A 23,669-nucleotide genomic window follows, 5' to 3' on the forward strand; every position below is an offset into this window, starting at 1 on the left:
TGATGCAGGGCCTCCTAGGGCTGACACAGGCAAGGAAGGCTGACGCAAGGCCAACACTGGGCTAGGAGAGGCTAACGCATTCCAGTTTGGGTAGACACTGGGGTTGCAGAGCAATTTTGTGTTGAGGAATTGCTGGAAGGATTTCCAGGGTTTCAGCCAGGAGATTTTTCTCAAACTATGAAGTATAGTTGCTAAGGAAATTCTTTGTTGGATAGGCCAGTTGCGGCACCCTGATTGTACTTTCATATTGCTTAATAAGAAAACCCTCAAATAGCTACATCGGTTTTCCCACATTGGGTTTTTTCAGGGACATTGGTCCAAAAATAATGGTGTCATGTGGTGTGTTTGTTCTTGTTTCTTTTAGTTGCTGATCTGTAATATGTTGAGCATGCACTGGTGTTTATTTTCAGTATTTACCTTGTAAAAAACTTGTTAAAGAAAAATAACAAGAAGGTAGGAATAAATCAGAAAAAGTGTATGAAGGGTTTCTAAACTAAGTAAACTTAGAGACTTCAACATGGTATCAGAGCGTGATTGCAGATCATGGGAGGGCTAAAAGACATCAGCTGAGCAGAGCAATAGTAGCAAAAAACGAGGTGACAGAAGTTGTTTCTAACAGAGCAGAAGCCAAGGAAGTGTGACGCAGAGCCAGCGAGAGCCATGCAGAGAAAGCTGGGAATTGCGTAGAGCCTCAGAGAGGCCAGCGTTGCTGATGCAGAAGGCCAGAGGGTTGACGCAGGGCATCCCAAGGCTGACACAGACCCATCTGGGGTGACGCAAAGCCAGCGTGGGGCAGAGAGGGGCTGACGCAGTTCAGAGAGAGGCAGTTGATGGAATCTAGAAGGCTGTAGAAATATTGCAGAGTGGAGCTGGTGAGGTATTGTAGTCAGAACAGTACCTGACAGAGAAGGGCTAGAGGAGTTGTTACCAAGGGTTTCTAGCTGAAGAACCTAGATCAGCAGTGCAGTTGCACAAGACAATCAGAGTAGGGGACATCTCGACAAGTGACAGAAGGATTTCTAGGAGGGAAATCAAGACTCAGAGGGAATCCAGAAGAGAACTTCCAGACTGGAAGTAAAGACTCAAAGGAGTCGAGCCGAGAACTTCCAGGAGGGAAGTAGAGGAGCGTCATGGCACTACACGAGGTAAGTGACCAGGATAGACTGGACGGAGCATCGAACTTCGCAGTCTGGAAGGCCAGAATCTTACCAATGCTTGATAGGAATCATGTCAAGAACTTCGCCTTGAAGGTTATAGCTATCCCAGTTGAACCCAATGATAACGACAAGTATGAAGAGGCGATGGCGAGGGACAAGTGCATTATCCTTGACTAGGTAAAGGATCATGTAGTACCACGTATAGTTGAGAAGGAAACGACAGTTGAGATGTGGGAGGCTCTCAAGAACCTGTACCAACATACTTCTGTGCAGAAAAGAATGCTACTAAAGAACTAGATGAGGTCGTATCAAATGAAGAAGGGTCAGTTAATTGACACCTTCCTCGGAGGACTGAATGAGATCCGAGACCAGTTGATTGTTATAGGAGCGACACCGGATCAAGAGCTTATGGTGAGGACAACCCTGAATGTTGTCTCAGAAGATTGGGAAGTGTTTGTCCAGAGTATTCAGGGCAGAGGAACTCTCCTACCTTGGGATGAGACGTGGGCAACTCTTCGCCAAGAAGAGATCTAACAGTAGTCAAAGATAGGTAGCAGCAACAAAGGGATCAAAGTTCAACAAGAGGAGGAAGATGTGGCCTTAGCATCTGAGGGAAAGAAGGAGAAGCGGAAGAAGAAAGATCTCTCCAAGATCAAGTGCTTCCACTGTGGGGAGATGGGTCATTATGCAACCCAGTGCCAAAGGAAGAAGAGTAAGGGAGAGTCTTCTGAGACCAAGGCAGCGCCAGCATGGGCAGAGAAAGAAGTTTTGACAGACGATGACTGTGCCATGAGTGCACACGCACCACTTGAGAAGAAGTGGGGAGACATCGAGCTGTATTCAGGCAGACTACGGGCGATGAGGGCTAGGATCCTCGAGGTACCCAGCCTCTTGGATTAGACCTTCCTACGGGAGCCCCAATGAGGAGTAGCAAGATTGGTTGAGTGGGTAGAGACAGATGCGGATGAAGCAGTAGAGAGAGCTATAGTGCAGGAGTTCCGAGACAGCGTGAGGCTAGCAGGCTATAGCAGTGCGAGAGGCACAGGAGTGTTGCACCAGTGCAAGAAGGCACAGAGAGGTGTGCAACGGTGCGAGATGCAGGGAGTTGTTGCTGCAACGCAAAGGTCAGAGAGGGAGCACTTGTCAGTGACACAGGGAGCTTCAACATCAGTGGGTGTCCCTAGCCCAACAGGGAGGTCAGATTGGGAGATCAGATGCTTACTTTTCAGTAACTGAGTTGCAGTGCAGCAGTGGGCAGCATGATGCAGCATGATGAGACGAGGTGCAATGTGGATGCAGTGCTAGGAGAAAGGACCAGCAACAACTTGGATGCAGAGGGAGTTGTCATACAGATGCGGTAGTGGCAGTGGCAGAACCATGGGCAGCAATGCAGAGGATGTTGGGCAGGAAGGCCTAGCATCCGCACAAGTACCGATGTCGGATGATCAGAGTAATACTCAGTGAGGAGTATTGTTAGAGCACAGTCCTCGATAAGAGGGAGTGTTGATTTGGGGTAGCATCGGATGTGCTCTAGCCATGAAATTTGGTGGAGAGGTTGGGGCCACTGTTTTACAACTCGGCGGATTCAACTCGGAAACGGCCGAGTCATATCGAGCCAGCAAAAAATTTAATGACCCGGCCAGCAACCCGGCTCGGTTGACCGAGTCAACTATGACTCGGCGAGTCATCCAATGACTCGGCCGAGTCATAGTTGACTCGGTCAACCCGACCGGGTCCGTATTGACTCGGCCGAGTCAATGAAAGGACGGTTGGGCAGCGTAAAACATAAATTTTTTTCACTTTTTTTTGGATTTGTGGTAAAGTTAAAATCAGTTTATGGATTCCAAAGGGTTTAGGTAAATTGTTAAGTGCTTTTGGGGTCCATTTCCCCCTCCCAAACCCTATTTAAGACAGCCAAATGCTCTCATTCACTCACAGCAGTCTTATGCATTTGAGTGAGAGTCTTCTTTGAGAATTAGTGAGCAGTTCTTGAGCTTGTTTTGGAGCAGCAGTGAGGAGTCTTGGAGGAGCATTGTAGCTGGAGTGAGGAGCTTCTTGGGCAGCCATTTGGAGCAGCATTGAGGAGCTGATTTTTGGAGCAAGCTTGAGGAGGCAGTTTGTGCCTAGAGGTATTTTTTTCAACCCTTACAAATCTGTTTTTGCTTAGTAAATTTTAGGTGCATATCAAGAAACCTTAGAGATTGTTTTTTGTCAAATAAATGAACATTGAATCAATTTTTTTTTTTTTTCATTTTCAGATTGTTTTCCTAGTCAAAAAATGGCACCTAGAGCAAAAGATCTTGCTTGGGCATATGTTGAAATGGTTGATAGTCAGATGTGTTGCAAGTTTTGCCATAGGAAAATTAAGGCAGGTCCTGGGGGGATTCATAGGCTGAAACAACACTTGGCAGGGATTAAAGGCCAAATTACCGCATGTCCCTCTGATGAAATTGAGGAGATTAGAAAGAATTTGGTGGCCAGCTTTGAAAAATTTAAAGAAGATAAGGCTAGGCAACAAGAGATACAGGCTGAGATTGGGAGGAAGAGGGAGATACAAAGAATGATGGCTACCAACCCCCACTATGATTTTGAGGGTTCTTCCTCTATCCCTCAAACTGAGGCATCCAACCCTTTCCGTTATGTTCCTCCCTCTTTTGGTTCTGTTCAAGATAAGGGAAAGGGTAGAATGAAGGGTGATGTGACTATCAAAAGTTATTTCACTCCCTCCTCTCCATCAGATGCACATGGTCCTGAAGTTAGTAAAGGTCAAATTCAGCCCACTTTAGATGACCATTGGAAGAAAGAATTGAGGGAGACTGCTTTTGACTACATAGCTAGATGGTGGTATGATGCTGATATCCCCTTTAATGCTGCTCGTTCACCATATTATGAGCCTATGTTTGATGCCATACATGCTGCTGGAAAAGGCTTCAAAGGCCCTACTATGCAAGAGCTAAGGGGGGTTCGTTTGCAGAAAGAAATTCAATCCATTAATGAGTATTTGCAAGAGTTCAGGGACTCATGGGCAAGAACAGGGTGTACCATCATGTCAGATAGATGGACTGATCAAAGAAACCGTACCATCATAAACTTTCTTGTCTTCTGCCCACAGGGAACCATGTTTTTAAAATCAGTTGATGCATCTGATAAGGTAAAAGATGGCCACTTGTTGTTTCAGCTATTGGATGAGGTTATTGAGGATGTGGGGGTGGCTAATGTTGTTCAAATCATCACAAACAATGCCTCTAACTATGTTCTTGCTGGTAAACTATTAGAGGAAAAACACAAGACCATCTTTTGGACCCCATGCGCTGCACATTGCATAGACCTCATGCTTGAGGATATTGGAAAATTAGATTGGGTCAGAAACATTGTAGATAATGCCAAAAGCATAACAAAATTTATCTACAATCATACACTGGTTTTGAGTCTCATGAGGAAACACACTGGAGGCAAGGATATTATTAGGCCTGCCATCACTAGATTTGCTACACATTTTTTGACATTGCAATCTATGCTTTCCCAACATAGAAACTTGCAAAAGATGTTTTCCAGTGATGAATGGAATCAAACCAATTGGTCTAACAAACCAGAAGGCAGAGAATTGAAAAGGAAAGTCCATGATGAAACTTTTTGGAGAAAGGCAGCAGAGATTGTGAAGCTTGCTGAGCCACTAGTTAAGGTGTTGCGGTTGGTGGATGGGGAAAGGTTGGCTATGGGCTTCATTTATGAGGCTATGGATCAAGCAAAGGAGCAAATAAAGACAACATACAAGGATAGAGTGGCAAAGTATGGGCCCATTTGGGCAATCATTGATGAAAGATGGAACAATCAACTCCATCGCCCTATAAATGCAGCTGGGTATTTTTTGAACCCACGGTATCATTATAAAGCTAAGGAGTCAGGAGCTTTGAGGGGGGAGGTTAGAGATGGACTGGTTGATTGCATTGAACGCATGATCCCATCGGAGTCTGATCAGCTGCAGATACATCAACAGGTCACATCCTTCAGCAATGCAACAGGTACCTTTGGGAAGAACCTAGCAAAGATTGCAAGAGAAGCAGATGAGCCAGGTAAACAAAAATTTCAATTTTCAATTTCTTAATGGTTTTACAGTTTTACTTTTTTGATTAAAGACTAAAGTTTGTTAAATCATTTATAATTTGAAAGTTAGATATAATTTGTAATTTTGTTGAGCTTCAGCCTTCATCTAACTCATAATTCATTACACTCCTATGTTTTTTGCAGCACAATGGTGGGAGGCCTTTGGTGGCCAGTGCCCTCAATTGCAAAAGTTTGCAATTCGTATTTTGAGTCAAACTTGCAGTGCATCTGGGTGTGAGCGCAATTGGTCTGTCTTTGAGAGGATTCACACAAAGAAGAGAAACCGTTTGGAGCAAAAACGGTTGAATGATCTAGTTTTTGTCCAATACAACCTTCGGCTCAGACGGAACCAATTGCTGAACAAAAGACCTGATTCAGATCCCATTGTGTTGGAAGACATTGATCCAACATCAGATTGGGTAGTGGAGAGTCATGCACCAGAGTTTGATCCTGATGAGGATCTTGATGAACTTGAACTGCAACAGTGTTACTTGGGAGCGGGAGCGGGAGCGGGGAGCGGGAGCGGAAGCGGGAGCGGGAGCGACCATTTTCAGAAGCTCCCGGTTTGGGAGCGAATCCCGGAGCGATTTTTTAAAAATATATATATTTTTTATATTTTTTAATTTTTGATACATATATGTCAACAAAAACATGTAGAATGATGAAATAGACATAAAAAACATAAAAAAACATAAATTGATCATTGAACCATATCACATCAATCATCTAGAAATTATAATCGTCATCAACCTTAGTAAAATAATAAATTAAAATAACATTCAATTCAATAACATTTATCATCATTGATCACCAAAGTAACAAGTTGTACTTGTAAGCCAAGTTTAACCATTACAAGAAGTAATATCGAAGATATTTCTAAGTCCTAACTTCTAACTGTTAACATGATATGAAATGTTAAAAATTTATAAAATGAAACATGAATAATGAGATGAAATGAAACAACTTTAGTCTTTCACAAAGCATCATATTCATAATTCACAATCATTACCAATGAGTTATAATTGCCAAGGCCCAACTTCAAACTTCAAATTTTCATTGTCACAGTGATATAATGTTTACAAAAAGTATCATAATGTCATAATGATATGAAAGAGTCAAGAGTCAAGAGTCAAGGACTCAAAACTCAACACTGAACAGTTATGAAAACTAAAGTGACAAGTCTAATAGAAACTAAAAAAGACAAGTAAACTGTAAATCTACAAGTGGCCCTTGCCACGAGAGTCTCCAGGAGTATAAGTAGGTCTTGGCGGTCTTCTAGGAGTCTCCCGCCCAGACCGACGACCAGAACTAGAGCCTCCACGCGAGGGTGTCGATGGAGGTGGCGACAGCAATGGAACAAGACTCGGGCCCCGAGAACTGCTACTGGATGGTGGAGGTGGAGGTGGCATGGCTGCTGCAGCTGCTTCAGCTTCATCCCGTACAAGCTCATCTTCTAGTTCTTCCATATGTACAATGCCATCCTCCAAATTGTCGTCCTCAGGGTGATTGTCCCAAATTTTATATGTGGGATCTTCATTAGCCCGATCACAGTAATGGCTCAACAACCTCAAATTGTAGTGCACATAAACCAAGCTTTCTGCTCGGTTTTCGTTGAGCCTGTTTCTTTTCACATTATGTATATAACTGTAGGTGCTCCAACACCTCTCTGCAGAAGAAGAATTTACAACCTGTGCAAGAACTTTCAATGCCAATTTTCGCAAAAGTCCGTCGCCGCCATATGTTTCCCACCATGTGAGAGAATCAAATTTATCTTTGTCGTCCATTGCATGGAAGTTACCATACAAACCACTGCCAGTGAAGTATCTGCCTATTTCAAGGCGCACAGCTGCACATTCCTCCCTGTCAGGCACCAACTTTTCTAATGCATCCAGATATCCTTTAGTTACCTCTCGATCTAAATGGGGTTTGGTCCTAACACCACCCCCTGCTGCAGGTTTGCCCAACCAAGAATCTGAGTAGTATTTTGGCGTAAGGATATACGCCAAGCAATGTAGTGGAAGGTTAAGCCTTTTCCACCATTCACACACACAATCGTGAATCAGATTGTACAAGTCGGGATCTCTGTTATTAACAATGTCTTTTATTTCCCCCAACATGGTATCCATTTGCTCATACACCTCGCCAATCACTGGTTTGTCTGTATCTGCAAACCGAATCATGTTATAAATTGGCTTGGTGAAATCCAATACCTGTCTCACAGTTGTCCAAAACTGCCCATCAAGAGCGGCCTCCTCCACCGTTTCAAAACCTGCAATGTCAGCTACATTTGTAGCCCTTTCCTTTAACACCTGCCAATTTGGACTTGATACCATGCTAGCTAAACCCTCTCTTACCTTCAAAAGGCGCCTGAAGGTGAGGTAATAGCTACCAAATCTAGTCCTCGCAATCTTCAGCAACTCCAATCTCGAGTGACTGCGGAAAAGGCCATGGGTATTGCTATGATTTGTAATAAATTTTATCATTTTTTTTCCTCTCTTGTACAAATCACCAATCCATTGGTATTGTTCATTTTTGTTTTTGACAATATCATGCAACAGAAGGTTCAATGTGTGAACCAAACATCCAGACCAAAATATGTTCGGGTATCTATCCTCAATAATTGCTCCCGCTGCCTTACAATTAGGAGCATTATCAGTGATGACTTGGATGACATTGTATGGGCCAATACGCTCAATTGTTTCAAGCAATGCTTCTGCAATGTTGATAGCGGTCTTGAACTTGTCTGAGTAATCATGTGCAGCTAGAAAAATGGGACCACTTCGGGACACAGCAAGAACACTTATCAATGGCTTGCCTTTTACATTTGTCCATCCATCAGATACAATGGACACCCCATTGTCAGTCCAAGAACTTGTCATTTTATTCAAAGAATGTGATATTTTTGCTTTTTCATGATCAAGGCCAACTGTTCTTGCCTTGTCATACCCAGGGCTCTTGTATCCTTTAGGGGCATCATTTATGGCAGAAACCATTTCGTGCCAATAAGGTGAGCGTAGAACATTGAATGGTATCCCATTTGCATAGAGGAACCTGTAAATTTTTGAATCCACATCATTCCTACACCCCTCATCAAGGAAATTTGATATGGTTCTACGGCGTAAAGATGATGACCCTGAGCCTCCATGTCCATATCCACTGCCTTGGGAGGATGCTGAAGGAGTTCTTTGTGAGCTTTCAAAGAAACCCCTTGATCTTTTTGCTTTGTATTGGGCGTCCTCCTCTTCCTTTATGTATTTGGCTCTATCTGCTGTTGACACCGCGTCGCAAGTTCTGATTCCTATTTGTTTCTCTCCATCCCATGCCCTTTTCCCGCAAAGGTGTCTTCTCAAACGGGTGTATGAGCCTGTGAAATCAGTGTTGCAATGGGGGCAATGAAATTTAGTGGTTCCACCCCCTCTCCCTGTTTCAGGCCTCTGAACATATTTCCACAATGGAGTTTGGTCTTGTTTAGTTTTTTGACCCTCATGTTCACCCTCCACATCCTCCTCACTGGGGTTTTCACCTATTTGACTTCCTCCGGCTTCTTCATCCACCTCTTCAGTTTCAGGCCCCCTCCGTTTCCTACTCTCCACCACCATAATAACCAGAAAAAGGACCAGGAAGAGGAAAATGCCAATAAAAATCCCCAGGTCCATCGTGTTTGATGTTTGTAGGGTTTGAGTCTTGAGTCTGCAAATTAATTTAGTTTATTGGGATTAATTCATTTAATTTATTAATTTAATTTAAATTAATGATCTTTAAACTCAAACAGGTAAATTAAACTAAACAAACTAACTACCTAACCAACTAAACTAACTAAATGATTAAGTTACTTACCTCTGCAAGCTTGCTTCTCGCTCCTTGGCACTTGCTCCTCGCTCCTCAGCTCTGGCTCCTTGCTCCTCAGCTCTTGCTCCTTGCTCCTTTGCTCTCAAACTCAAGCTCAATCTCATTGAAATGATTTTGTTTTGGCCCATTGGGCTTATAAACCCAAAAAAATTAGTTAAATTTTTTGTTTTTTTCGGGTCCGCGGAATTTTTTTCCGCCGAACCGCTCCCGGTTCACTAAAATTCGCTCCCGGAGCGTTTTTTAATGCCCGGGAGCGATCAGGGAGCGATCGCTCCCCGATCGCTCCCGGGCATTAAAAAGCGCTCCGGGAGCGCGGGAGCGATCACTCCCTCACAGACCAGGGAGCGCAAATTTTTTTACGGGAGCGCGCTCCCGAAAATCGCTCCCGTCCGGGAGCGATTTGGGGAGCGCGCTCCCGACCCGCTCCCGAGCCGCTCCCGCCCGGAGCGCGCTTCGGGAGCGGGTTCGAAGGGGGGGGGGCGCTCCCCCGCAACAGTGAACTGCAACATCAAATTCAGCCTGTTCAGTTGAATGCAGATCCCGATCCACCAGCCTCAATCTCACAGCCAGTAAGGAGTAGGACTCCAGTTGTAGGTGCTTCCTCTGCTCAGCCACGACAGAAGCGCAGCCGCATATCTACTCTATCTCAGCTTGCATCTGCTGCACAGCCTGCTAGTGGTACTGGCACCACTTCTACAGTTGCAGTTGGAGACGATGATGATGAGGAGGCATGGGGCCCCTTGTCTGACTCTGATGATGATGATGAGTCTGATCCAGAGATTGGTCGAGATGATCTTGGCTCCTCTGGCAGTAGCTACTAGCCAGTAGTACTAGTATTGGAGTCTGGTCAGCATCACAGTTTACTTTTGTTGTAGAGGCCATTTCTAGCCGCCTTGGTTATTTGTATTTTGTTTTGAGTCTTTGATCATGTATGACAGTTGACTATGTATTGCCATTGGGCACCATTTTGATATAATGGATTGGTTCATGAGCCTACTTTGATCATATGTTGTCTTCCATCTATATTATAATGCTGTGTGTTTGGAAACATGAATGAAAATCTTTAAAATTATGTTTAAAATATTTAAAATTATGTTTTTTTATAAAAAAAATAAATATTTAATGTATTTTTTACAACGACCGAGTCATTGAAATCGAGCCGGCCGAGTCATTACCGAGTCGGAGTCGGAGTCAGAGTCGATCCTCGGCCGAGTTGGAGTCGGAGTCGGAGTTGTAAAACATTGGTTGGGGCACATGAGATCACCAATACCCAGAAAGGGTTTGGGCAGATTCTAAATAGATCAGGAGATATTAAAATAATTAATATTTTTAATGGAGTCCTGAAGTCTAAACTTAGGGAAAATAAAATATTAATGTGTATTAATATGAATCTGTGTTAGAATGGTCCAAAAGACATGGATCAAGCCAAGTCTAGTCTTAGCCGTTGATGGGGGACTTAATCTCGGCCGTAGAGATGTCAACAAGAAAAGTATAAGAGGAGGCTTGGGGGTCACTTGGAGAGTACACCAGATGGTCAGTCATTCTATTCTCTAGAGAGGAGCTTGCTAAGAGAGATAAAATCAGTGATCGGGAGAGCAGTTAAGGGGCATTGAGTACAGAGAAACAAAGAAGGCAGAGATTGTGTCGAGAGAGCAGCGCAGCTGCCAAGGAGGGTGACACAGAGCCAGCAAGGGCTCACGCAGGGCCATGTAGAGGCAGCCAAGTGCTGCGTAGAGCACCAGAGGGGCCAGCGCAGCTGCTATAGAGGCTCCTAGAGTTGACACAGGGCTAGTGCTAGGCTAGGAGAGGCAGACGTAGTCTAGTTTAGGCAGACGCTAGGGTTGCAACACAGTTTTGTGCTGAGGAACTGCCGGAAGAATTTTTAGGGTTTCAGCCAAGAGATTTCTCTCAAACTGTGAGGTATAGTTGCTAAGGCAATTCTCTATTGGGTAGACCAGTTTCGACACCCAGATTGTACTAAGATATTGCTTAATAAGAAAACCCTTAGATAGTAGCATCGATGTTCTTGCATTGGGTTTTTCCTGGGACATTGGTCCAAAAATAATGGTGTCATGTGGTGTGTTTGTTCTTGTTTCTTTTAGTTGTTGATCTGTAATATGTTGAGCATGTACTGGTGTTTATTTTCAGTATTTACCTTGTAAATAACTTGTTAAATAAAAATAACAAGTAGGTAGGAATAAATAAGAAAAAGTGCATGAAGGGTTTCTAAACTAAGTAAACTTAGAAACTTCAACAGGGGGCAAATTAGATTGCATTGACCAGCATGGAGGCCTTCTTGACTGTGGTTTGTGTTGGGCGGCCTCTCCTAGGCTAACCGCAATTCTGTTCACCTCTTTTGACCGGGTTTGACCACTCTTTTGACTTGCGTTCACTTTCAAGAAGCTGCCGCAGGTTTGACCAGATGTTGACTGCTTTTTGACTGAGTATTGTGTACTGTTTTGGGCTGCTAAAGTTGGTTGTTGAAGACCGAGTTCTTCAAGGTTGACTAGAAGTTAATCTGGGGTTGTTTTGACCAAGTTTGACTTTACTGATTTAGGGTTTGTTGTCGCTGTTATAAAATTATAGAATTCTGAATTGTACTATTTCTCTCTGTTGAACTATTGAAGATTGAAGAAGAATTGATCAAAGGGTTTCCCCGCATTGGGGTTTGTCCTTGGCTAGCCACCACATCTTGTGTCTCTTGTCTTGGCTTGTTTTCTGTTAATTTTTAATGATTTATCTGCACTTTACTTTATGTTTATGTGATTGCTAAACAATGGCTAATAAGAAGATTTGAAGTAAATTTGTTTAAGCATAGAACATACCATAATTTAACATGGTATTAGAGCTAAGGTGAATATAAAGCCCAAGCAAGAGCACGAGCACGAGCAATCATTGAAGGCTGTTGAAGCAATCCTAAGACTCCATGGGGTACTCATCACACTTCCCCACTGAAGACAAGCTCCGTGAGAAGTTTTATTATCACGGATGGAAGATGTCTCTCGATCTGACATTAGAAGAGAAGGAAGTGTTGGACCATATGACTCTATGAGAGGCAGAATTGTCGAGCCTCCATCAAATGCATCTGCTGCTGCTAGGAACAAGTGGACCAAGGGAGAAGTCAAAGCAAAGAAGATCATTTTGGATTCTATCGACAAGCGTTTGGTGGCCTATGTTTCTGAGCTGACCACCTCCAAGGAAATCTACAATAGACTGGTGAGTTTATTTAAAGTTAATGATGCAACTCAAGTTTTGTTCCTCAGAAATAAGTTGAAGGAAATTAAGAAAGGCAAAGATGAGAGTATGCAAGCATTTTTCTTAAGCATCACTGTGGTCAAGAATGATCTCCTGTCAATTGGAGAAGTAGTTCCTAATAGGGAAATGACTATCACAACTCTCGGAGGGCTCCCATCTGAATGGTATATATTCTTTACTACTCTTCTCAAAATAATGTAATTCCTGGATTTGAGGAATTGATGGCAAGATGCATTCAAGAAGAAACAAAGATGGAAGAGCAGGAAATGCCTGCACTTAGAGGCAATCCCTCTGCTTTCTCTTCTCATGCTAAAAGGAGAAACTATTCTGGGGCTAAATCCAAAGGAAAGGCTGGACCGAAGGGTGGAAGAAAAGGACGATATTACAATTGCAACAAAATGGACCACTATGCGAGGGAGTGCCCTGATAAAAAGGACTCACATCATGATGATGATCAAAGTCACACCCATTGCAATCAAAGGAATGGCAAGTTCAATGGCAAAAGGAATGTCGGAAATCAAGTAAGAGGTCAACCCTCCAAGAAGGCAAGAAACTCCAGGTATGAATCTAAGGTTGCTAACAATAAGCAAGATGAATATTATCTACTAGCGACCCTCTCTATTACTGCTCCCGCGTACTCGCTATGAAATTGGCTTATTGATGGTGGTGCCTCAAGACACTTCACTGGTTATAAAGAAGCTTTGTCTAATCTGATAGAAAAGGAGACCAACCTGGAAATTGTTCTTGGGGACAACTCCAAATATCCCGTGAAAGGCGTAGGGAATGTCACTCTTCAATTGAATCAGGGTAATACAAGTCATTTGCAAGAAGTCCTATATGTACTTGATCTCGAAAAGAACTTGGTGTCCATTTCGGCAATGGAAGACAAAGGCTACAAAGTGGCCTTCATCGATGGTAAGGTACGTGTATGGAAAAAGAATTTTAAAGATGCTTTCACTCCTGGGTTTCGAGTTGATTCATTATATCAGGTTGGAGGAAGTCTGTTGGGTGTCATGTCTTGTGACACATCTCTTCAGTCCGAACTATGGCATCGAAGGTTTGCTCACCTTCATTATAAAGCTCTACCCGATGTGAGAAAAATGGTGATTGGGATGCTCGAGTTCAAATTAGAGCAAGAAGGTGTATGTCTGGGATGTGCCGAAGGAAAGCTCAAAAGGGGACCATTCCCCTCAAGCCAAAGCAAGACCTCCGATATATTGCAGTTGGTTCACTCAGACATATCTGGTATAATGCCTGTGAACTCTTTGAGAGGATGTTTATATTACCTCACTTTTATAGATGATTATTCTCGCAAGACTTGGATATACTTCTTGAAAAAGAAGGATGAAGTGTTCTCCTAGTTTCGTCACTTCAAAGCCTTGATCGAGAATCAAACCGAAAAGAAGATCAAGATCTTAAGGACTGATAATGGGACTGAGTATGAATCCAATGAGTTCCATGGCTTTTGCAAAGAAGCTGACATTAAGAGGGAGACTACAACACCATATACTCCTGAGAAAAATGGTGTGGCGGAAAGGAAGAATCGTATGATTGTGGAAGTTGTTTGTGTTATGCTCCATGATCAAAGACTTCCGAAGTTTCTATGGGCCAAAGCTGCGAATACCGTCATATATGTGCAAAACTGATGCCCTCATCAGGTATTGGGTTCCAAGACTCCTGAAGAGATGTTCATTGGTAAGAAACCTGACGTATCTCATTTTAGAATTTTTGAAAGTCTTGTATATTTTCATGTGCCGAAAGAGAAAAGGAATAAATTGGGTGCATCTGGAAAGAAAGGAATCTTCGTGGGCTATAGAGAAAACACTAAGGGCTATAGAATCTATGTGGTTGGTCAAAGGGATGTCGAGATTAGCCATGATGTCACTTTTGATGAAGATATGGCTATTAGCAAAGTTGACAAGCTTCCTAATCTAAGGGAATCTAAAGAAGCCGAAACCAAGAAACCGGAGGAAAAGGAAGATGAAACGATGCCCGATGTGGAAGAACCTATGGATCCTATTGATCCCCGTCCGCAAGAGCCTTCCTCTTCTAGGAAGAGGCCTTCATGGTTCAGGGGGACACTTGATGATGCCGAAAGACACATTGCACCTAGAGGGACTTTCCTGAAAGTAAGAAGCCGACCAGGTATCAAGGATACTTGACCATCATGAGAACGATCATCCAAAATGAGCCTTCATCATTTGCAAAAGTTGTCAAGCATCAAGCATGGAAGGATGCTATGACTAAGGAATATGAGTCCATCATGAAAAACGATGTCTGGGATGTGGTCCCCAGACCCCAGGAGAAAGCAGTTGTCACTTCGAAATGGCTTTACAAGGTAAAGCATGGCGCTGATGGAAGTGCTGAAAAGTATAAGGCTCGTTTTGTCGCTCGTGGCTTCTCTCAGAAGAAAGGCATAGACTATGACGAGATATTTTCACCTGTTGCCCGATACACCACCATCCGCTTGATCATAGCCCTTGTTGCTTCACAAGGATGGAACCTACATTAGATGGATGTCAAGACTACATTCTTGCATGGTTCGATCAAAGAGGAAGTCTATGTGGAACAAACCAAAGGATTTGAGATTTATGACCGGGAATCTCACGTGTGCAGGTTGAAGAAAGCCCTCTATGGGCTGAAGCAAGCACCCCGAGCATGGTATGAGAGGATCGATAGCTACTTGATGAAGTTGGGATTCACTAGGAGTGAAGCTGACCTTAACCTTTACTTTAAGGTTGAAGATGACAAACCTCTCATATTGTTGTTGTACGTTGACAACCTTTTTCTGACAGGTGCAGACCCGCTTGTTCACAAATGTAAGAGGGAGTTGGCTTCCGAGTTTGAGATGAAGAACCTAGGACTGATGCACTATTTCCAAGGACTGGAAGTCTGGCAGAAACCAGGGGAGATTTTCCTATGTCAAAGAAAATATGTGGCGAAGGTATTGGAGATATTCGGTATGGTGGATTGCAAGCCCGTGACTACCTCGATGGAGCTTGACTTCAAGAAATTAAATGGTAGTGCTACCAGACCTGTTTTACAAAATGCTACCGAGTATTGTCAACTCATCGGAGCATTGATGTTCTTGGTGAACTCCTGTTTCGATATATGTTTGCAGTCGCACATTGAGTCAACATATGGTTGAGCCTCACCACACGCATTGGATTGGTACCAAGAATCTGTTGAGATATCTTCGAGGCACAATCACTCATGGGTTGAGATACACTACGGGAGATGTGAGACTACATGGATATATCGATGTTGATTAGGCAGGCACTGTGGTGGACCGAAAGAGCACTTTTGGGTGCTTTTTCTCTTTGGGATTTGCCTCGATATTCTAGACGAGCAGGAAGCAGAAGTCGGTGGCTTTGAGCACTGCCGAGGCAAAGTACATTGCTGCTAGTATGGCCTCTTGTGAGGCAGTCTGGTTGCAGAAGCTCTTCAGTGGGCTGTTTGGATTTACATTGAATACTACCGTGATCCTGTGTGACAACTAGAGTGAGATTCGTTTATTAGAGAATCTTGTATTTCATGATCGCTCCACTATATCCGGATATGGTGCAGCGGGGAGCAATAAGGGTCCAACATATCAGTACAGATGAGCAGGTCGCCGACATTTTGATGAAGTCCCTGGGAAAGGTCAAATTCTTGACTTTCCGAGAACGACTTGGTGTCATTTAGAGACCCTCTTATGAGGGTCGAGTATGATGCATACATTGAGTTTTGGGAGCTCCAGGGGGGCGCGGGGTACTTCTTGGAGCAACATGCGACCACTGGGCGACTCTCCCTCCCCTGGTGGTGCGCTATATATAGGGTGAAGGGTTCAACCTTCCCCTGTGACACCCCATGGTGACTGTGGGACATGATGATTAGTTCTCCTGTGGGCCAGGATGATTAGTTCTCCTGTGGGAGCTCCAGGGGGGTGCGGGGTACTTCTTAGAGAGGCATGCGACCACAGGGTGACTCACCCTCCCCTGGTGGTGCACTATGTACAGGGTGAAAGGTTCAACCTTCCCCTGTGACATCCCATGGCAACTGTGGGACAGGATGATTAGTTCTCCCGTGTGGCGACTGTGAGACAGGATGATTAGTTCTCCCATGGCGGCTGTTGGACAGGATGATTCGTTCTCCTGTGGACAGTATGATTAGTTTTCCTGTCGAGGCATCCTACCCATGCAGTCTAGGACTCATGGGAAGTACCTCTTATCTCATTAATGAGTAGGGAAATGGGGTTAGGGACCATTAGTAGTACTATCAATGGATGCATCGTTGTATTTACTGTACTCCCTATGTTAGGATGACCTCCATTGATCTGGGATCAATGATATTGATATGGGATCAGTGACAGTGGTATGACACACTCTAAGACTGACTTCGGGTCAATGGAGGATGGTATGATACATCCTCAATCTTTTCTTATTCTTCATAGTTCAACAGAGCAAAGCAAAGCCAAGCAGTGCAGGGCAGTACATTTGATGGCAAAGATAGTACCGTCGATCTGACAGATTAGCAGATGGAGTTCTCCCTAGTTGAGAGGGAGTGTTAAAATTGGCAACTAGGGCCCAACTCCATGTGGGTCACCTTATTTATGGCAGCTGATATTCTTCCTAGATTCCCCTTGTTGAGAGGTGTAGGATTGATCTAAAGATCTTCTGATTCCGACAAGTAATTATGGAGATATGAATTTATTTGTATTTACTTGACAAATTGTCAAGGTCTGTCAGCAGCTAAATGTGTGGCACACATGCCCAACAAATCATACAAGTACAAGTGAGGTTGAGTCATTACCAACTCACCTCATCTCACATCTTCTCTCTCTCCTACGCATTAGAAGAGCCTCTCTCTCTCACACGTGTGGCTGAAGAAGGAAGACACTAATTTCTGGTTAGGGCTGCGTTGACTTGGGTTGACCTAGCTGCAGGTGGGCAGATTGGATTGCGTTGACAAGCGTGGAGGCCTTCTTGACTGTGGTTTGGGTTGGGCAGCCTCTCCTAGGCTAGCCGCAATTCTGTTCAGCTCTTTTGACTGGGTTTGACCACTCCTTTGACTTGTGTTGACTGTCAAGAAGCTGCTGCAGGTTTGACCAGATGTTGACTGCTGTTTGACTGAGTATTGTGGACTGTTTCGGGCTGCTGAAGTTGGTTGTTGAAGACCAAGTTCTTCAAGGTTGACTAGAAGTCAATCCGGGGCTGTTTTGACCAAGTTTGACTTTGCTGATTTAGGGTTTGCTGCAGCTGTTATACAATTACAGAATTTTGAATTGTACTATTTTTCTCTGCTGAACTATTGAATATTAAAAAAGAATTGATCAAAGGGTTTCCCCGCATTGGGGTTTGTCCCTAGCTAGCCACCACATCTTGTGTCTCTTGTCTTGGCTTGTTTTTTGTCTATCTTTTAGTGTTCTATCTACACTTTACTTTATGTTTATGTGATTGCTAAACAATGGCTAATAAGAAGATTTGAAGTAAATTTCTCTAAGCATAGAACATACCATAATTTAATAGCGTATCATCCCATTTGGAGTTGGAGGATTATGGTTCATGTGTTGCAAAGTTGCCTCACTCTTAGGCACGCGGATTAAGCAGGAAAGGTTTATTTTTCTAGGGCGATGTGGGGTTATGCCATTCGCTACTGCAAGATTGGTGTTCTCTTGTGTAGGAATATGGTTTAATCGCTGCTAATTGTCCTTTTATGGATTTGCGAGGCCTCATCCAGATTTAGAGATATATAGAATGAATAGTGGAATGTTTGGACCATTATGGAGGGATTGGAAGTGGAGCTTTGGGCACCTATTTCATTACTATGATTCATCATCTATATTTTTCTCTTCATCAGAGATATCCATTACCCCTAATCCTCAATGTGAGGCGGGTCTTAATTGATCCGTAGGAGGTATGGATATGTATGCTTTAGAATGTCTTTTTCGGGTGATTCTCCTATAAGCTAAGGTTTTTTGCTTGGGTAGTGATCAATTAGAGGATCCCATCCAAGGCTCGGTTTGTGAAGATTGTGTTTTCTGATGGTCTTTGTCTTGTTTGTGACTGCTCAAAGACCATGAAGTACCATTTTTAGGAGTTTTCATTTGCCAAACATTGTTGAAGATATATTGAGGATCAATATTTAGTTCTGCTCTAGGGCAGGGTTTATTAGCGCACGACATTGTTTGGAGATTGTTGTTCTCTAGTTCATCTTGCCTTCTCTGGAATGGTAGTGTCTATGGATTTTGGCATTATTCATTCTATGGATGATCTACAATCTGGCTTTAAACATGAGATTAGCTCATTTTCCATTTTTTGTTCTATGTGGCAGGCTGAGTACACCATCAACTCTTAGCTAAGGGCAATATCAATCAAAGATGCCAGTCCTTGGATACCACAAATTATTCTGATTTCATCTCTCAGCATTAGTTGCATTATGGAAGAGGTTGTGTTGTCCATTGCATATACCCTTTCACATTTTGCTTTTGTTGTTTGTCAACATAAGACATACAAATAAATAAATAAAACTTAAAACTTTAGAATAATAAAACTTGAAACTTGAGAATACTTATATGCATTCAATGTTTTGTTGATGGCCATTTTTTGAGAGATGCTGCATATATTACTTAATAGAACAGATAAGTACATCATAGAACATAGAATTACAACAAATGAACCACAAGGGCACTGGGAAAATCTTGATATAATGCCGTCCTTATCTTTTGTAAAATATGCATTTAAATTATAATAGGGGAAAATATGGTATGATTAGAGATATAGTTCTTGACACATTTTGTTTTCTTACATGGCCTTTGATTCCTACCTTAAACTTTGTAAGTTTCTTTACATTTGCACATCCACTAGTCATTTTCAATTTTTTTTGCCAAGATTTTCTGAAGGTATATATTTAAATTTAATCATGTCATTAACAAGAAAAAGCACTCGTGCGGGTATTGATCTTCTATTTGAAAAACGTTGCTTCGCTTCTGATTATCCTTCTTTATTTTTTTCTGTAATCCTATTTTGATTTTTATTCAGCTAGTTTTACTTTAACTGAGTTACATGTCAGAACGATTCTTGCCTCATACTGCATAATAAAAGCAACTTCAAATGTGTTCTTTTCCAGATGACATGAAACTGATAAAAGGAAAGGAAAATTGGTTAAGTGTGTTTATTTTTCTCAACATCCCATCTTATTTATTTTTTTAAACATCCCACTTAGATGGGATAAATATTCATAAATTCTATTCTCAACGTTGTTAATACTCGTATTTCATATGTTATATTATTTCCATACCATTGTTCCCGCAAGTTTTCACGAGCTTCTTATTGTTAGATGAAGGTGGCAATAATTTTGGAGCGAGTTACAATAATACCAATAGGCACGAAACTAATTTTGGAGAAAGCAATAATAATAACAATGGGAGGGAAGCAGTTTCATCACTATTGACTGCTTTGGAAAATAAACGACTCGCTAGCAATAATAGCAATGGGAGCGAAGATATGTTAGGTGCAAGTTACAATAATAACAATGGGAGCGAGTCAGTTTCAACACCAGCCATTCCTGTGGCAAAGAAACTGCCCCTTAATTCAGGTTCCGAAGCAGGTTAGTAAGACTGTATTGTTTATTTTATTCCTCTAAATCGTCTCGTAAATTCATGTTGGGGTTCAATTATAATATTTATTCAGATTAAGTGAAATTCATGGTTGTCTATTTTGTCCCATGCATAGATTCTTTACATTACTTCATAGTTATTGAGATCACCATGATTGGACATAGTCCTCAGTGGCTATAATTTGTCTTCTAGTGGATTTTGGGAAGAGGATATCGCATCTCTCAAGGCTATGTGACAGCACTATTCTATATCCTACATGATTGCTTCATCTGGATATGGTTTTAAGTAAGATTGGTATGCTTATTATAGTTTTCAAATCATTGCTTCGAGAAGTTCATGAAGGAAGAGGAGTTTTTCTCCAAAATGATGTTTCTCATCGCTGTTTGGCAAAAGGGCATGCTTATTTAAGTTCTATGGATTAATGTTATTATTTATATAACTTTGTCCAATGCATTTTATTGATGGGATCCGACCAAAAGTTACGAGGGTCTAAATGTACAAGTAATGTAGTGAGCATAATTCTTGGCAAGGTAGATTGTGAGAGGTGTTTGCCAACCTTCCTCAGACTTCAAGGCCTTGTGTATGTGTTCGGTTCTGATAAGACAAGTGCTATTGCGCTTGTTTATTATGTGGACATCTCTCTTATATTTATGACTATTGATTTTTGGAAACTAATATCACCGAGTGCACTTTTCAAAGAAAGTTGCATTGCCTAGATAAATGATATATCATTTCCATTTTTTGTTGTGAGAAATTCTGCATGTATTACTTCACAGAACAAATAAGTACCGTGTGTCCTTTTTTAACTGAATCTTTTTAATTGAACAAGTTTGAAATTTATGTTTATTAACAATTTGTGTAGCCAAACGTCATTAACATAAGATTGTACTAAATTTACATTGTCTTCATGTAGCTTGTGTTTCTCTTAGTATGCGTAAAGGAGGTCCGCGTAGTAGCCTGTATGAATTGTGCAAAAGAATGAAATGGGCTGTACCCGATTTTCAGTTGGTAGAACAAGAGCGCTTGCCCCAGACAACAAGGTATTGCCATTTGCACCTCTTGTTCTTTTAGCGTCTTGAAATTTTTGAAGATGCTTATTGATCTAATTTTCTGAAGCACTAACTAACGCAATAATGTGTTGATGTTTGCAGATTTGTGTTCCGAGTTGTCTTGCACATTCCCAATAGAGAAAAACTTTTAGTCCAAGGCGATAAAAAAATTGACAAGAATAGTGCAAAGGATTCGGCAGCATTGTTAATGCTTCATGAGCTTGAGAAACAGGGATTGTGCTTTATAAAACAATGATCGTTTATTTGGTAACCCCAATGGGCGTTCCGACTCACTTCCTGTTTCAAGAGTGTTAATCAAGTAACCCGTTGAAAATGGGCAAACAGTACTAACAATTATTTCTTTACAATTGAATCCTAACTACTCTATAGCAAGCTGTCAAGTTAAACTTGGTGGAAGTGCTTTTTCGATTCTTAAAGGTAGTGGATATCTCAGAAACTCTCAGCTTGTAATCTTGATTATCCTATTTATGGAAATGAGTGCAAATTGCCTCTAAACTTGCTTCTTAGATGATTAAAACAAAGTGTTTACATCTTCCTTCCATCAATCATCAGCTTTTTGGAAGATCGCCTAAAAGGCTAAAAGATATTTCAGCGAAGGATTTCACGTTTATTGGGCATGGTTTGTAAGCTTTGTAACATTATATAAGCCAACATTCTACGGTTGAGCCTGCAACGACTATCTATTCTTTTGTTTGGCAAAGATATAGATTTAGTGTTGAAAATATGCAAAATCTTTTCCCAAAAAGCGTGACTTCTTTTTGAAGCAAGCTAAGCTATATACGTTATATGAGCAATCTACGTTTTACGGGCAATCGTCAATTGAGTTACATGGGAAAATGCAATACATTTATTCAAATGTTTTTTTACTACCTTTGGAATAGATCAACATGTGTCATCTTTTCAGAAGTTTTTAAAAATGGGGATAATAATCAATAAATATTTTTAGCTCTATTCCACAGGGATGCGTCCCCTATGGCGGGGGGCATGCCCCCCATGTTAACCATGCTTCTACGAGTGGGGATGTATGGTGAAACCTTTCCCTAAGTCCCTCTTTTGGGGAAGAAGCGTGGGGAAACGCAGGAAGGAATGTTTCTCCAGTGTGGAGGATGCATTTTCCGAAAAAATAGACTTTTACCTTCCCCTGATTGAATGGGGACTTCTAGGTACCCCTAGGAAAGGGTGCTTCACGATGTCTCCCAAAAAATGAAAAAAAAAATAAAATGAAAATAGTAATAATAATACATACATACAAACTTTCTATCTCACTTTCACTTTTATTTATCTTTTATTCACTTTCATTCCTTGATGCTCATTTTATCTTCAAAGTTAATTGTTCATTGTTAATTTTCAGTTTGAATTTCTGAGTTTTGAACTCTAGATACGGATGACCTCAACCAAGCCTTTGACTTGTCACTCTATGAATTTTGAGATATGGATGACCTCAACCAAGCCTTTGACTTGTCACTCTATGAATTTTGAAATTGAGTAATTTCAATTTACTAATCCAGATTTCAATATCTACTATTTTCCTTAGTATGAATTAGATTCTTGAATGTTAAATTTAAGTAGATGTATCAATATTTTACTATTATTTGTGTCTCATTTATGGTTTGCGAATCAATGTATTTCATTACTGAATCTTAATCTGAATCATGTTTTGTCATTTGAAAATTTAAATTTAATATTATTTTACTCTTTACTGTTTAGTGTTTACATTGCACAATGACGAATTTTCATGGGATGAATTATTATTGTTCTTGAGTTTATCATTATTAATTTCATTTTTATATTTTTAGAGATGGGGGATGCTATTCTAAGTACCCTATGTTTCCCATCTCCTGAATTTCCCCAAATTTGGGGGTGCTTCTACATGTCTCCCATGTGCATCCTGCTCTCACACTCCGCTATCCTGGAAACTTGGTGGAACATTGATTTTTATCGGAATGTCTGCAGAATTGAATCCATTCTGGGTGTACTAATTTCATTTGCAGTTGACAAATGCAAAATATTTCTTCTAATTGAAGCTGGTTAGCTGGGCTGGGGCTCTATGGTATCATTAACCACAATAAACTGTTGCCTTTGGTGTATTTTATTGGCATGAATTTTTAACCAACACTTGTTCTTCGCTGTGAGATTTCTACCAGGGTTTGATTCCTCAAAAACAAGACCAGTGTTCTCCCGCACGGCGATTGTTGTTCAATGATTGAGGTGGCCAATGGTGGATGCTTGCCACTTGAGTATTAAGAAAGCATGTAAAGATTTCCACTGTTTGGTTATAACTTATTTCTGTTTATGTAATTGTTCTATTTAAAAAGTTCACTTTTGTGTTTGGAATAATTTAGTTACTGAAACAAGACAATAGTAGAGGAAGGTGGACCATCATTCTTATTATAGTATATCTTTGCGTAACAAAATGTTTTGAGACTTTGACACTGAATTTTTTCCCTACTAGAAACGACACAAAAAATATATGCTACAGATAGTCTGGAGAATTTGAAGTGTTATGTATTTGAATTGTAACATTGGAAGTTGGAAAAAAGTTGCACGTCCCTTTTGCCATGTATATATATTATAGACAGTTACAATGTTGATTGTAAGGTATTGAAATTTTAGATTAGCGGTTTGGTGTTTGGTAAT

The 23,669-nt window shown here is 41.4% G+C and overlaps 1 protein-coding gene across 1 annotated transcript in view; it reads left to right on the plus strand.

Moving 5' to 3' along the window:
* LOC149259069 (endoribonuclease Dicer homolog 3a-like) overlaps nucleotides 1-21,944 on the plus strand; it is a 395,016-nt gene extending 373,072 nt beyond the window's left edge. Inside the window, 3 exon segments of the mRNA XM_089417273.1 lie at nucleotides 19,683-19,952; nucleotides 20,876-21,002; nucleotides 21,114-21,944. Of these exon segments, the coding sequence (XP_089273399.1) occupies nucleotides 19,683-19,952; nucleotides 20,876-21,002; nucleotides 21,114-21,267 (551 nt within the window). The 3' untranslated portion in view covers nucleotides 21,268-21,944.
* Nucleotides 21,945-23,669: the final 1,725 nt, after the last annotated feature.

The sequence above is a fragment of the Pinus tabuliformis genome, chromosome 6 (assembly GCF_031772625.1).
Source record: "Pinus tabuliformis cultivar Carrire ecotype Pingquan chromosome 6, CPIR1, whole genome shotgun sequence".
NCBI lineage: Eukaryota > Viridiplantae > Streptophyta > Pinopsida > Pinales > Pinaceae > Pinus > Pinus tabuliformis.